The sequence below is a fragment of the Chanodichthys erythropterus genome, chromosome 3 (genome assembly GCF_024489055.1).
Source record: "Chanodichthys erythropterus isolate Z2021 chromosome 3, ASM2448905v1, whole genome shotgun sequence".
NCBI lineage: Eukaryota > Metazoa > Chordata > Actinopteri > Cypriniformes > Xenocyprididae > Chanodichthys > Chanodichthys erythropterus.
In genome coordinates this window covers 47,287,391-47,303,142 of record NC_090223.1, presented here as the reverse complement: position 1 = coordinate 47,303,142, position 15,752 = coordinate 47,287,391, and the positions used below count along the sequence as shown (strand labels likewise).

At 37.7% G+C, this 15,752-nt stretch overlaps 1 protein-coding gene across 3 annotated transcripts; it reads right to left on the bottom strand.

Annotated features, from left to right (window-relative positions):
* Window positions 1–41: 41 nt before the first annotated feature.
* icam5 (intercellular adhesion molecule 5) lies at window positions 42–15,416 on the bottom strand. 3 transcript variants are annotated; one of them, XM_067382571.1, is made up of 14 exons: window positions 15,237–15,416; window positions 9,840–10,169; window positions 9,504–9,746; window positions 7,720–7,971; window positions 7,290–7,619; window positions 6,954–7,196; window positions 5,449–5,778; window positions 4,605–4,847; window positions 2,824–3,084; window positions 2,398–2,727; window positions 2,038–2,274; window positions 1,707–1,934; window positions 1,372–1,614; window positions 42–1,176 (listed from the first exon to the last, which is right to left on the bottom strand). In XM_067382571.1, the coding sequence occupies exons 1-14, from the start codon at window positions 15,289–15,291 to the stop codon at window positions 1,016–1,018; spliced, it is 3,486 nt and encodes a 1,161-aa protein (XP_067238672.1). In that variant the 5' UTR covers window positions 15,292–15,416; the 3' UTR covers window positions 42–1,015. The 3 variants fall into 3 exon arrangements, with proteins under 3 accessions (XP_067238672.1, XP_067238674.1, XP_067238673.1); XM_067382573.1 differs by lacking the exon at window positions 2,824–3,084; XM_067382572.1 differs by lacking the exon at window positions 7,720–7,971.
* Between the last annotated feature and the right edge of the window lie 336 nt (window positions 15,417–15,752).

The following is a 15,752-nucleotide window of genomic DNA, read 5'->3' as shown; positions in this document are numbered from 1 at the left end:
CATACGTCTTGAAACCATTTTCCATTCGTTTTATTAATCAGTAAAACATTAAAAGACAAAAAAAAAAAAACATGTTGCTGTTCTATACAGTATATTTTTGTTAGGTTGCTATTATACAATGGTCAGTAAGGTAACTATTTTGGATCTATGAAGCCAGAAATAAATATAAATATTCCTCTACAACAATGTATATTTTGGCCCAATAATAAATACTGTATGTGTGTGTGTGTGTATATAGGCCTGCCTATATATATATATATATATATATATATATATATATATATATATATATATATATATATATATATATATATATTAGTTTATTATTGGGCTTTAGGTCACTTTTTTATAGGCTCTGAACAAAATATTTTCTAAACATGAATTCTGAACAAGAAATTTTGCCACAAGTAGTATAATCTTTCAGTATGATTAATATTATTATTTTTTTTAAAAATCCCCCTTTTTGCATCATTATTAAAAGAACAACAGACTAAAGTCACATAAAAAAAATACATGTTTTAAAAGAACAACAACAACAGCAAATAAATGAAAAGTGTTCTCAAACGTGTCAGACATGGAAAGCAAATTTATAGCTTAAATATTGTCCATTACTTTCATACAGTTTTTTAAAAGCATGAATCTGGGGTGATGTTTTTCAATATCTGCATTTATGCATAAACATTCTTAACAAAACTAACAAGTTATTTACCACAAAGAGGTTTTTTTTTTTCCACAAACACTATTAAACCTGCTTTCACAGTCTAACAACATTGTGCATATAAAAGTCAGTGCATAACCATCAGGAAAACATTTTATGTAACAAGATAACTTACAAGTTTATATTTTATCATCTCAGACATTCTTCTATGACACCAACATATCATACATAGAAGTGATACCTGTTGTAGGCCTATGAGCTTTTACACAATATTAAACAATATAACCGTTTTTTTATCGAATGTATTTATTCATTTTAATCTGAATGTTCAATAGACTATATCGTGTTTGTTCAATGTTAGGATGTTCCTCCATTGCTTAACAGGAACATTTCATACTCTGGCTGTATATCATAACTTCCAGAAGTTTTTTTCCTTTTCCACAAATAAAGACATAATAAAATGATAAGCACTACAAGCAGTGCCACTACAACATATGGAATGTAGTTTGGAGGCTTGCCTAAAAAGGAAAACAAAATGTATATTTCAGTTAATGAAGAACTAATAAAATTCAAAAATATTAGCATAACATTAATTTTGTGGATAAATTAATGGACGTGAACAGTGATGTCACACAATTAAAAAGGTTAAACTATCATTTAATATCTCATGGTATAGAGGATATCAGATTAATATCTGATATCATAGCCCAAACCTTTTATCTCCACTACGAAGTTCTTGTCCTTGTGTCCAACATTACTCTTGGCACTGCATGTATAAACTCCAGCACTGGTAGACGTGGCTCTGACGATGTAGCGCCTCCCAGTGGAGATGTTCTTATTATTAAAGCTCCACCACACATCAGGTTCTGGGTTACCAGTCGAATTGCACTCTAGGGTTATACTGCTGTCTTCTTCCACAGAAAACTTGTCTTGGCTGGCATGAATCATTGGGGCATCTGTGTTGGAAGAAAGTTAGTTGTCTTTTTTATTTCAGTGGCAACAGAGGTTGTTGAAAATATATACAGTACTGAAGAATATTTTTTCTTACACAGGATATTTAGAGTGAAATAAGAAATCACAGATCCATGTTTGTTAGTTGCATTTAAGTGATACAAGCCACTATCATTCCATTTGAGGTAAAAGGGAAGCTTGAGATTTTTTCCATTTTTGTAGAGGACGATATCAGGCTTTGGTAATCCATCAGCTAAACAAGGAGGTTGCCAGTCTGTTTGCTCTTTTACTTCGTATCTCTCACTGCAGTTCAGCTTTGGAGGATCTATTTTTGTAAGAAAATGATCATCATTTTTAAATTTGATAACAAAAAAACAATCAGAGACACAAAACATCAGGTTTTAATGCAGAAGAACTCTCACACTTACACTCTACTAAGATGTTTATGGAACACGTGAAATGACCAAGTTCATTACTTGCAGTGAGTTCGTATTTGCCTGAATCATTTGTGTTAAGAGGTACAGAAGCACTGAGTAGTGATGATTTGCGTCTCCAAGAGATGTTTGGACGAGGGTTACCCTTAATATAATTTAAATTTGGATATGAAACCAATGGTGTCCCGTTCTTTGGAGACCAGCCCTCACAAAGATTAATTTGTGGCTTATCTGAAAAAGAAAGAAAAACATTGCAAACATAAGAACTTACTTATCGGTTTGTATTTTAAGGGTATTTCTTGCTTCTTTACATGTGTGGAGAATGGAGGCAAAAACAATGTTTTGTTTACTTACAATGTACAGTAATGCTGAGAGAATCCGATGTGTCTTTAGGAGATGGTTGAGGTCCTTCTGCTCCCAGATTCAGCTCTGCTTCACACCTGTACTGAACTCCATCATCAGATCTGTCTGGACGGATCATGAGTGTGGCTGTTTTATCCACTGGAGTCTTGATGGTGTCAGTGAAGGTGGTTTGATTCACCAGAGTCTCTCCTTTGTACCATTTGACAGTGAGATTCTGAACAGGAGCCACATTGAGAACGTCACACTGAAGCTCATACTGGTTTCCCTCAATCATTGGTCCGATGGGATTCACAGTGCTGATGGACACACTGTCTGGAGTCTCTGTGGGAACAGATTTACACACTCTGATATCTGCAGTCATGAATGTAGATATTTCTAAGAATGAAAGATAAAAATATCAATAACAGAGAAACTCACTGTAAATAGTCACTGGGAGATATGATGCACACTGTTTACCACCTTTAGGGTTTATGAAGCAGAATGGTTCTGTGTCCCATTCTGTCAGGTTTGACACTCTCCATGTGATCAGATTGACTGATGAGCTCATGGGCACTAGTCCCTCACTGGCTTCCCATCCCATCCCATCATGTGGGACATTAGTGCTACAGTTAACTGCCACAGAACCGCCGTACCTCACAACAACTCTCTGTGGGTTGAGCTCAACAGGACAGTCACCGTCTACAGAAATAGATGTGATTGAAAACCAGTGAAACTCTATCACAGAATAAAAGCATAATTTATAAATCAGTTTGGGCCCTCATCTATCAATACATTACTGTGAAAAAGTCCTTGACATATTTGGCAATGTCAAACTTAAAAGGTTAGTTCACCCAAATTCACAAATTACTCAGTATGACAGGGGACAGACAAATTTGTTGAATAAAGCCATTATTTTTGTTTTGTTTTTGCACACAAAAGTATTCTCGTCGCTTCATAACAAAGGTAGAACCACTGTAGTCACTGTAGTCGCCGGTTTTAAGGATGTCTTTAGTACCTTTCTGGACCTCAAAAGGTGTAATGTCGTTGCTGTCTATGCGTGGATCAGATACACTCATATTTCCTCCAAAATATCTCAATTTGTGTTCCGAAGCCAAACGAAGGTCTTACGGGTTTGGGACGACATGAGGGTGAGTACTCAAATAATGACAGAAATTTCACTAACCCTTTAAATTCAATTGCTTACAGAAGTGATAAACCTCAGCAAAATGTGAGCAATAAAAACAATAATGCCTTAGGAGCAGAACACGTTTAGAAACATGAGATGCAGGGCAGTGGAATGAAAAAGTGCAAGGTGTGGAAAAGTGTCTTTTAATCACTTAGCGGGCACACTTATGATCCTCAGCATTTAAAATATACAGGCGACAATAAGCGCAATGTTTGTTTTATGAAATGAATGAACTTCATTTTGTTTCAATAATACTTTTTGTACAATAAAAACATGTATTTTAATGGGATTTCATCATTATTCTAGACAATACCCCAACTTTTTCTGTCTGCATTCTGAGCGGTTTTGAGATATTGAGCTTCAAATATTTTGCATTCCATATAGGAAAAATGATATGGGGAACAAGTCTCTTTCATACATGAAAATGACAGAGACCCTAAATGTAAATATCAAAATCCTCTTAAATTTGTAAATGGGGATTTTTGGAACAGGTCACATTCAGACAAAACCTTCTAATTCTAAAAAAAACACTTTCCGCTTGAATTATAAGGTTCTGTCTAGCAAAATATTAACTGAAGCAATCATTTTTTAAGAAACACAAACAGTTTACTAATAATTTGTTTTAAAACATAAAATTAGTGTTGTAACAATGTGTCGAAATGTATGAGAAAGTTCAAAAATTTAAAAAACTAAAAAATCACGACACACACGTCTCCTGGAAATCCTGTAGAATTCAACCAATCAGATAATGACAGACAGCTACCGAATTGTTTCCTATTTTGTGTGCCAATTAGACTCTCAACCAAAGGTCTGTGACCCGTTGCCCCGCTCTCATGCCGAATAAAACACAACATGTTCATGACCTGTGTAATCTTTGAAGGTCTAAATGCAATGCAGTTTTGTCTGGCACTTCTGTAACTGAAGCTGAATTTCTTTTCCCATGTAATGCATCAGTCAAGGTCCCACACCAACTAAACACCTCTGGCTCAGCCTGTCTGTCACTTAAAATGATAGAAAGAAAATGCACAGTTACCTTTTACGGACACTTTTACATGTCTGATGTCAGTGCCAACAGAATTGTTTGCAATGCAGGACAGATCTTCTGGTGTTGAATCTGTTATAGTAAGAGTTTCACTATAAACTGTATTATTTGTGCCGAGATTCCAGCTGATTGTTGGTTCTGGGTTTCCTTCGGCTTTACAAACAATCACCACTGTATATCCACGAAACACAGACACTGTGGAGGGCAGTTTGGTCTCATTGATGATCGGTTTATCTACAGGAAGGAGCAAAAACACAGTTCAAGAGGTTTTGCATCTGCACTGTATCATACATTTCTTATGTTAATCCATATTCATTTTAATCCTGTTGTTTTCAACAAAACTACTCAAATTTACAAATTTGACAAGAAAAAGTTGCACACTGGCTGTGTTCGACTCTTGATTAGATAGGCTACTTATTTTGAATTAGTAATTACTTCACAAACGCTAAAAAAGTATGTTCTATATATGGATATGAGTGTGCGTAGTATGTAATCCTGATGTACTACATCGCACGGATGTCATTATCATGTGATAATAACGCCCTTCACTGCCATTCATAAATCTTCTCCCGTGGCCTCATGGGATAGTAAAGTGTCCATCATAAACACACTTCACAATCAAGAAGTAGGTCATCTGGGTACTTTTTGCACCTTTATAAGTACTGTTATTTCAGACATACTTCTTTTGTTGCATGATGTCTTTTCACCTACTAGTAAGGAAGTATGCGATTTCGGATACAGCCACTGTCACATTGTAAGTGCTGCAACCAATAAAAGTCTGCTTGATCTGATGTTCTTAAAAGATTAATAATAGAAGCTGACGAATCTTACTTACAATGTACAGTAATGCTGAGAGGATCTGATATGACTTTAGGAGGAGGTTGAGGTCCTTCTGCTCCCAGATTCAGCTCTGCTTCACACCTGTACTGAACTCCATCATCAGATCTGTCTGGACGGATCATGAGTGTGGCTGTTTTATCCACTGGAGTCTTGATGGTGTCAGTGAAGGTGGTTTGATCCACCAGAGTCTCTCCTTTGTACCATTTGACAGTGAGATTCTGAACAGGAGCCACATTGAGAACGTCACACTGAAGCTCATACTGGTTTCCCTCAATCATTGGTCCGGTGGGATTCACAGTGCTGATGGACACACTGTCTGGAGTCTCTGTGGGAACAGATTTCAGAGATATTGATATCCACACCACAGTCCTGAGTAAATTCCAGAAAAGTATTTGTTTTGCATGATTTGAGATTAAAACACTCACTGTAAACAATAACTGAGAGTTTCTCTGAACACTGTGTTTCATTAGATTGAAAGTAACAAGTTAGCTGCATCTCCCAGTCCATCACATCCACTCTTTTGGTGATCACTTCAGTGTACTTTGTGTCATTATATCCCTCCCAACCCAAGACAAAATCGTCTGTCCTGTCAGCGGAGCAGTTCAATGAGAATGAAGCATTATATTTAACCACCAGAGACTACCGAACCCCCAATCATTCCCCAGGCACCACAGCAAAATTGGCTGCCCACTGCTCTGGGTGTGTGTGTCCACGGTGTGTGTATATATATATATATATATATATATATATATATATATATATATATATATATATATATATATATATATATATATATATATATATATATATATTAGCAATGTCTAAATTAACACGTTAACGCATACTTTTTATCAGGAAAATAAAAACACAAAATTATGCCAAAATGCCCGTTTTGTCAAGTATCCTCATAAGGACTGTCTTAAATGAGTCAAAATCCTAAATGTAATGATAATGATAAACCTTACATTGTGGGGACAAAATGTATGTGTGCGTGTGCATGTATGTGTGTTTGGGTCCGTGTGTTTCCTCCAAGGAGGCAAGGGAAGCAGTGCCTCTTCAAAAAAATCAGTGAGTCTCAAAATTTTGAAAACAATGACAGCTTTCTTCTTCCATGTGGGGGTTTGGCACCAATACCGCTTTGCTTCTAGGTGGACCGTTAAAAAAACACGACACACACGTCTCCTGGAAATCCTGTAGAATTCAACCAATCAGATGATGACAGACAGCTACCGAATTGTTTCCTATTTTGTGTGCCAATTAGACTCTCAACCAAAGGTCTGTGACCCGTTGCCCCGCTCTCATGCCGAATAAAACACAACATGTTCATGACCTGTGTAATCTTTGAAGGTCTAAATGCAATGCAGTTTTGTCTGGCACTTCTGTAACTGAAGCTGAATTTCTTTTCCCATGTAATGCATCAGTCAAGGTCCCACACCAACTAAACACCTCTGGCTCAGCCTGTCTGTCACTTAAAATGATAGAAAGAAAATGCACAGTTACCTTTTACGGACACTTTTACATGTCTGGTGGTGTTGCCAACAGAATTGTTTGCAATGCAGGACAGATCCTCTGGTGTTGAATCTGTTATAGTGAGAGTTTCATTATAAACTGTATTATTTGTGCCGAGATTCCAGCTGATTGTTGGTTCTGGGTTTCCTTCGGCTTTACAAACAATCACCACTGTATATCCACGAAACACAGACACTGTGGAGGGCAGTTTGGTCTCAATGATGATCGGTTTATCTACAGGAAGGAGCAAAAACACAGTTCAAGAGGTTTTGCATCTGCCCTGTATTCTAAAAATATTAATAATAGAAGCTGATGGATATTACTTACAATGTACAGTAATGCTGAGAGGTTTTGATGTGACTTTAGGAGGAGGTTGAGGTCCTTCTTCTCCCAGATTCAGCTCTGCTTCACACCTGTACTGAACTCCATCATCAGATCTGTCTGGACGGATCATGAGTGTGACTGTTTCATTCACTGGAGTCTTGATGGTGTCAGTGAAGGTGGTTTGATCCACCAGAGTCTCTCCTTTGTACCATTTGACAGTGAGATTCTGAACAGGAGCCACATTGAGAACGTCACACTGAAGCTCATACTGGTTTCCCTCAATCATTGGTCCGATGTGATTCACAGTGCTGATGGACACACTGTCTGGAGTCTCTGTGGAGGAAGATTTACACACTCTGATATCTGCAGTCATGAATGTTCATACATTAGATATTTCTGAAAATGAAAGATAAAAATATCAAGAGAAACTCACTGTAAATAGTCACTGGGAGATATAATGAACACTGTTTATCATGGTTTATGTAGCAGAATGGTTCTATGTCCCATTCTCTCAGGTCTGACACTTTCCATGTGATCAGATTGTCTCTGCTCATGGACACTGCTCCCTCACTGGCTTCCCATCCCATCCCATGATGCTGGACAAAAGTTTTGCAGTCGGCTGCCACAGAACCGCCGTACCTCACAACAACTCTCTGTGGGTTGAGCTCAACAGGACAGTCACCGTCTACAGAAATAGATGTGATTGAAAACCAGTGAAACTCTATCACAGAATAAAAGCATAATTTATAAATCAGTTTGGGCCCTCATCTATCAATACATTACTGTGAAAAAGTCCTTGACATATTTGGCAATGTCAAACTTAAAAGGTTAGTTCACCCAAAAATGAAATTTCTGTCATTAATTACTCAGTATGACAGGGGACAGACAAATTTGTTGAATAAAGCCATTATTTTTGTTTTGTTTTTGCACACAAAAGTATTCTCGTCGCTTCATAACAAAGGTAGAACCACTGTAGTCACTGTAGTCGCCGGTTTTAAGGATGTCTTTAGTACCTTTCTGGACCTCAAAAGGTGTAATGTCGTTGCTGTCTATGCGTGGATCAGATACACTCATATTTCCTCCAAAATATCTCAATTTGTGTTCCGAAGCCAAACGAAGGTCTTACGGGTTTGGGACGACATGAGGGTGAGTACTCAAATAATGACAGAAATTTCACTAACCCTTTAAATTCAATTGCTTACAGAAGTGATAAACCTCAGCAAAATGTGAGCAATAAAAACAATAATGCCTTAGGAGCAGAACACGTTTAGAAACATGAGATGCAGGGCAGTGGAATGAAAAAGTGCAAGGTGTGGAAAAGTGTCTTTTAATCACTTAGCGGGCACACTTATGATCCTCAGCAGTTAAAATATACAGGCGACAATAAGCGCAATGTTTGTTTTATGAAATGAATGAACTTCATTTTGTTTCAATAATACTTTTTGTACAATAAAAACATGTATTTTGATGGGATTTCATCATTATTCTAGACAATACCCCAACTTTTTCTGTCTGCATTCTGAGCGGTTTTGAGATACTGAGCTTCAAATATTTTGCATTCCATATAGGAAAAATGATATGGGGAACAAGTCTCTTTCATACATGAAAATGACAGAGACCCTAAATGTAAATATCAAAATCCTCTTAAATTTGTAAATGGGGATTTTTGGAACAGGTCACATTCAGACAAAACCTTCTAATTCTAAAAAAAACACTTTCCGCTTGAATTATAAGGTTCTGTCTAGCAAAATATTAACTGAAGCAATCATTTTTTAAGAAACACAAACAGTTTACTAATAATTTGTTTTAAAACATAAAATTAGTGTTGTAACAATGTGTCGAAATGTATGAGAAAGTTCAAAAATTTAAAAAACTAAAAAAACACGACACACACGTCTCCTGGAAATCCTGTAGAATTCAACCAATCAGATAATGACAGACAGCTACCGAATTGTTTCCTATTTTGTGTGCCAATTAGACTCTCAACCAAAGGTCTGTGACCCGTTGCCCCGCTCTCATGCCGAATAAAACACAACATGTTCATGACCTGTGTAATCTTTGAAGGTCTAAATGCAATGCAGTTTTGTCTGGCACTTCTGTAACTGAAGCTGAATTTCTTTTCCCATGTAATGCATCAGTCAAGGTCCCACACCAACTAAACACCTCTGGCTCAGCCTGTCTGTCACTTAAAATGATAGAAAGAAAATGCACAGTTACCTTTTACGGACACTTTTACATGTCTGGTGTCAGTGCCAACAGAATTGTTTGCAATGCAGGACAGATCTTCTGGTGTTGAATCTGTTATAGTAAGAGTTTCACTATAAACTGTATTATTTGTGCCGAGATTCCAGCTGATTGTTGGTTCTGGGTTTCCTTCGGCTTTACAAACAAGCACCACTGGATGTTTTCGAAACACAGACACTGTGGAGGGCAGTTTGGTCTCATTGATGATCGGTTTATCTACAGGAAGGAGCAAAAACACAGTTCAAGAGGTTTTGCATCTGCACTGTATTCTAAAAATATTAATAATAGAAGCTGACGGATATTACTTACAATGTACAGTAATGCTGAGAGGATCCGATGTGACTTTAGGAGGAGGTTGAGGTCCTTCTTCTCCCAGATTCAGCTCTGCTTCACACCTGTACTGAACTCCATCATCAGATCTGTCTGGACGGATCATGAGTGTGGCTGTTTTATCCACTGGAGTCTTGATGGTGTCAGTGAAGGTGGTTTGATTCACCAGAGTCTCTCCTTTGTACCATTTGACAGTGAGATTCTGAACAGGAGCCACATTGAGAACGTCACACTGAAGCTCATACTGGTTTCCCTCAATCATTGGTCCGGTGTGATTCACAGTGCTGATGGACACACTGTCTGGAGTCTCTGTGGGAACAGATTTCAGAGATATTGATATCTTTATGAATCTTTTGTTTCAAATCAGTGGTTCGGAGTGTGAATCAAACTGCCAAAGTCACGTGAACTATTGAAATTTCGATCCAAACCACTGATTCGAAACAAAAGATATGTAAAGCTTTGAAGCTTCATGAAGCAGTGTTTTGAAATCACCCATCACTAGATATTGTTGCATAAAGTTGTTATTTAGTTTTTTTGGTGCACAAAAAGTATTCTCGTCACTTCATAACATTAAGGTTGAACCACTGTAGTCACATGAACTGTTTTAAATATTTCTTTAGGAGCTTTCTGTGCATCTGAAAGTGTTAATTGCTGTCAATGGAGGCCTCACTGAGCCATCGGATTTTATCAAAAATATCTTAATTTGTGTTCTGAAGATGAACGAAGGTCTTACAGGTGTGAAACGACATGAGTAATTAATGACATAATTTTCATTTTTGGGTGAACTAACCATTTAAATGAGTCAAAATCCTAAATGAACAAAGAGTTGAGAAAATAGGATGCAGATCTGCATCATGTGTGGAAGGTCTTAAAGTGACAGCAGCCTAATAAACCTGCTCAAGTCTGAATAACTTTTGTAGCTTTAATAAAAATTAATCTATATTTAATTATTAATTTTGCAGTGAAGACAGTGATTTTTTTTTTTGTTATTTATTTATATACGTTTTCAAAACATTGACAGAAAGATTCATACAATTAAGGTTTACCATTTTCACATTTCTGTGAGCTTTCGTGCGTAAATAATCAACTGTTTTCTCGCGGATGTGCAGAACAGGAAATGCGCTCTTGAATGGAGAAACATGTGATCTCCAAACCATCGATCAAAGCGTGCTAACGTTTTCTGATTCTGAAGACATGTCGATGGTACACTTTTTAATAATTTGGGATTAGTGAAGTTTTGCAAGCAAAATTTTTGCCCAATCTCACTATATACAAAATTAAAGCTGCTCAACACACTGTGGTCATCCTTGTCTGATTCCTTTTTTCATGATTGGCCATACATTTTCAGTCAGATCTGATGGCCAATCAGTCACATCCACACATCTATGAAATCATGCTGTTGTAGCACATGCAGAATGAGAGTTGACATTGTCTTGATCTAATAACCATGGACGTCCCACAAAAGATGTCATCCCGATGGCAGTATATATCTCTATATAATCCTAATACAGTGGCTATGGAAAGTATTCAGACCCCCTTAAATTTTTCACTCTTTGTTATATTGCAGCCATTTGCTAAAATCATTTAAGTTCATTTTTTTCCTCATTAATGTACACACAGCACCCCACATTGACATAAAAAACAGACTTGTTGACATTTTTGCAGATTTATTAAAAAAGAAAAACTGAAATATCACATGGTCCTAAGTATTCAGACCCTTTGCTCAGTATTTAGTAGAAGCACCCTTTTGATCTAATACAGCCATGAGTCTTTTTGGGAAAGATGCAACAAGTTTTTCACACCTGGATTTGGGGATCCTGTGCCATTCCTCCTTGCAGATCCTCTCCAGTTCTGTCAGGTTGGATGGTAAACATTGGTGGACAGCCATTTTTAGGTCTCTCCAGAGATGCTCAATTGGGTTTAAGTCAGGGTTCTGGCTGGGTCATTCAAGAACAGTCACAGAGTTGTTGTGAAGCCACTCCTTCGTTATTTTAGCTGTGTGCTTAGGGTCATTGTCTTGTTGGAAGGTAAACCTTCGGCCCAGTCTGAGGTCCTGAGCACTCTGGAGAAAGTTTTCATCCAGGATATCCCTGTACTTGGCCGCATTTATCTTTTCCTCGATTGCAACCAGTCGTCCTGTCCCTGCAGCTGAAAAACACCCCCACAGCATGATGCTGCCACCACCATGCTTCACTGGTGGGACTGTATTGGACAGGTGATGAGCAGTGCCTGGTTTTCTTCACACATACCGCTTAGAATTAAGTTCTATCTTGGTCTCATCAGACCAGAGAATCTTATTTCTCACCATTTTGGCAAACTCCATGCGGGCTTTCATGTGTCTTGCACTGTGGAGAGGCTTCCGTCGGGCCACTCTGCCATAAAGCCCCAACTGGTGGAGGGCTGCAGTGATGGTTGACTTTCTACAACTTTCTCCCATCTCCTGACTGCATCTCTGGAGCTCAGCCACAGTGATCTTTGGGTTCTTCTTTACCTCTCTCACCAAGACTCTTCTCCCCTGATAGCTCAGTTTGGCCGGACGGCCAGCTCTAGGAAGGGTTCTGGTCATCCCAAACGTCTTCCATTTAAGGATTATGGAGGCCACTGTGCTCTTAGGAACCTTAAGTGCAGCAGAAATTTTTTTTTAACCTTGGCCAGATCTGTGCCTTGCCACAATTCTGTCTCTGAGCTCTTCAGGCAGTTCCTTTGACCTCATGATTCTCATTTGCTCTGACATGCACTGTGAGCTGTCAGGTCTTATATAGACAGGTGTGTGGCTTTCCTAATCAAGTCCAATCAGTATAATCAAACACAGCTGGACTCAAATGAAGGTGTAGAACCATCTCAAGGATGATCAGAAGAAATGGACAGCACCTGAGTTAAATATATGAGGGTCACAGCAAAGGGTCTGAATACTTAGGACCATGTGATATTTCAGTTTTTCTTTTTTAATAAATCTGCAAAAATGTCAATTCCGTGTTTTTCTGTCAATATGGGGTGCTGTGTGTACATTAATGAGGAAAAAAATGAACTTAAATGATTTTAGCAAATGGCTGCAATATAACAAAGAGTGAAAAATTTAAGGGGGTCTGAATACTTTCCGTACCCACTGTATATGCCTCCACATAAATGGTATCTTCACACATATCCGAGTCACCCATGCCTTTTGCACTGATGCACCCATATACGATGACAGACATTTGCTTTTGCACTTGTCACTGATGAAAGTCTGGACGGTCACTTTCATCTTTGGGACTACAAACTCAATGTCCAACGTCCTTCAATTCATACATTTACACTATGTTTTGGACCATATGAGATGAACTCGGGCCCAGAGAACTCACTGCCTTCTCTGCATAGAATTGATGTATAGATTTCTCCCTGTGCAACAGAGATACGAGTTGAATTTCTTGATGCAGCGGCAGACTGTTCAGAGACAGTAGTTTTCCATACTCAAAAGCCTATATGCCTGTATTTAACACAGCAGCATAACAGTTTCTCATGCTGTGCCATCTGAGGCCTCAAAGGCCAGGCACATACTGAGGTCTCCTTGACCTATGCGAACTGAGATTTCTCTGGATTCCCTAAAGTTTTTTTTTTTTTTTTTTTACAATATTATGCAAGGTAGATGGTGAAAGTCCTAAAATCATTGCAATTTTGCATTGACAAATGTGATTTTTGATTTGTCTGACAATTCTCTCATGAAATTTGGCACAAAATGATAAGCCACAGCCCATCTTTGCTGGCAAAGACTGAGATGCTCCTTTTAAACCCAATCACGATTGTCTGACCAATTACTAATATTCTATAAACTTTTCACTTTTATTATGCCTCTGTCCCAACTATTTTGGAGTTTGTTGCAGCCATCAAAATCAAAATTTGCTTATATTTACAAAATACATTTAAGTTGGTCAGTGAAAACATCAGAAATTTCTTTGTACTATTGTCAGCTAAATAAAGGTTATTTTATCAAATGTCCCAACTTTTCTGGAAATGGGGTACTGATCAGTACCAGAACCAGCATTAACTTCTTGAGCAATTTGAGCTACAGTAGCTCGTCAGACCACATGGTCCAGCCTTCACTCCCCACGTGCATCAGTGAGTCTGGGCTGCCCATGACCCTGTCGCCGGTTCACCACTGTTCCTTCCTTGAACCACTTTTGATAGACACTGACCACTGCAGATCGGGAAAACCCCACAAGAGCTGCAGTTTTGGAGATGTTCTGACCCAGTCGTCTAGCCATCACAATTTGGCCCTTTTCAAACTCGCTCAAATCCTTACTCTTGCCCATTTTTACAGCTTCTAACACATCAACTTTGAGAACAAAATTTTCACTTGCTGCCTAATATATCCCACCCACTAACAAGTGCCGTGATGAAGAGATAATCAGTGTTATTCACTTCACCAGCCAGTGGTCATAATGTTATGCCTGTATATATAACTCATCCTCATGTCGTTTTAATCAGTATGACTTTATTTTGTCTGTGGCACTAAGAGTCATTTGACTGCATTGGTTTGTTGTGTTTATAGTGGTTGTTAAGGCAAGCATTGTTTTTTTTTTGTTGCTAGGGAACAAACCACCCATCACTCTAAATCGTACTCTTTGGTACATAACATCCTGCAGTTCAGAGATATTTATTTCCAACAAACATTAATGACAAATCATGTGGGTTGTTGAGGAGATGTGCGCTATTTTCTCTGAGCTGGAAAAACAACCACCTACCAGCGTTCAGAATACATTTAGAGATGCCCTAAAACCACTCAAAAGACAATAGTACCAGCATCCATCTAAAAAAATAAATAAAAAAATCTACATACTAATTAAATCAATAATTCAGTCTCTATAAACGTTCATATACATGAAATGATCTCATTCATATGTTCCCACACTGAGTACAGAAACAAAGTTCAAAACGTGTTAAACTTTTGGGCGTTAGAAGTGTGAAACTTACTTGCAGGACTGCCCACATGTGTTTCAGTTTCTATTCAGAGACTTAACAACTGGCGCACCGTCTAAACTCTTAAAAAGTAGCATTTGGCTAATAAAAAAGGTACTTATATTTGGCTTTAGTAATTCATATGACCTCTCAGATAAAATCAGATGGAACACTTTACACAGTGCCATAGCTTTAAACATTTTTACATAGCATTTCAATGAACATGCAGATCTAACAGCATCATCTATGAGACCATCTAAAGAAAAGCAGGGTTTTAGTAGAAATAAGGCTACAAAGACACAAGAAAGAAACAGGGTTACAAACATTATTATGAACTCCTTCCCAGGAGGTCTTTGTGGCCTTTAGCCATCAAAATACTTTGAAAAGATGACTGGAACCCACAGAAAGAAACTCAGAGAAAACAAAATGGTGAGAACTTACCGCCATAAGCAAGGTTGATCAGCAAGAGACCTATCAACTGTTGAAGCAGAAGCATTGTCGGAACAAACAGATGATAGGCAATGATGAAGTCTTAATGACAGAAATAGATGATAGAAGCTTATTTTCTTACTGTGAAAAGCATGGTGTGATGCATGTAAGAAGGTGGCAATGAACAGGAAATACATTTGAAAGAGGAAACCAACAAGCATGAAGCAATGTTTTAAAAAAAAATGATGCATGAAAAATAAAACTGAATACTGTATTATTGTTTTACTTTTATTTAAAGGAATAAAGAAAAAAATAGAAAATAGTTTGGATGATACTCTGGTAGTAACTAAAAATATGTACATTTTATATGCAATTATCCAAAAATAAGACATTTTAACACAATGCAGTCCAATGCATTTATCCCAAAATACAAAACCGCATCAGACATATTCAAATCATGTCTTTGTTCTAACAACATTAGAAAAACGTCAAGACTATATTGGCAATGGAACAACCTGAAGCTCCTCA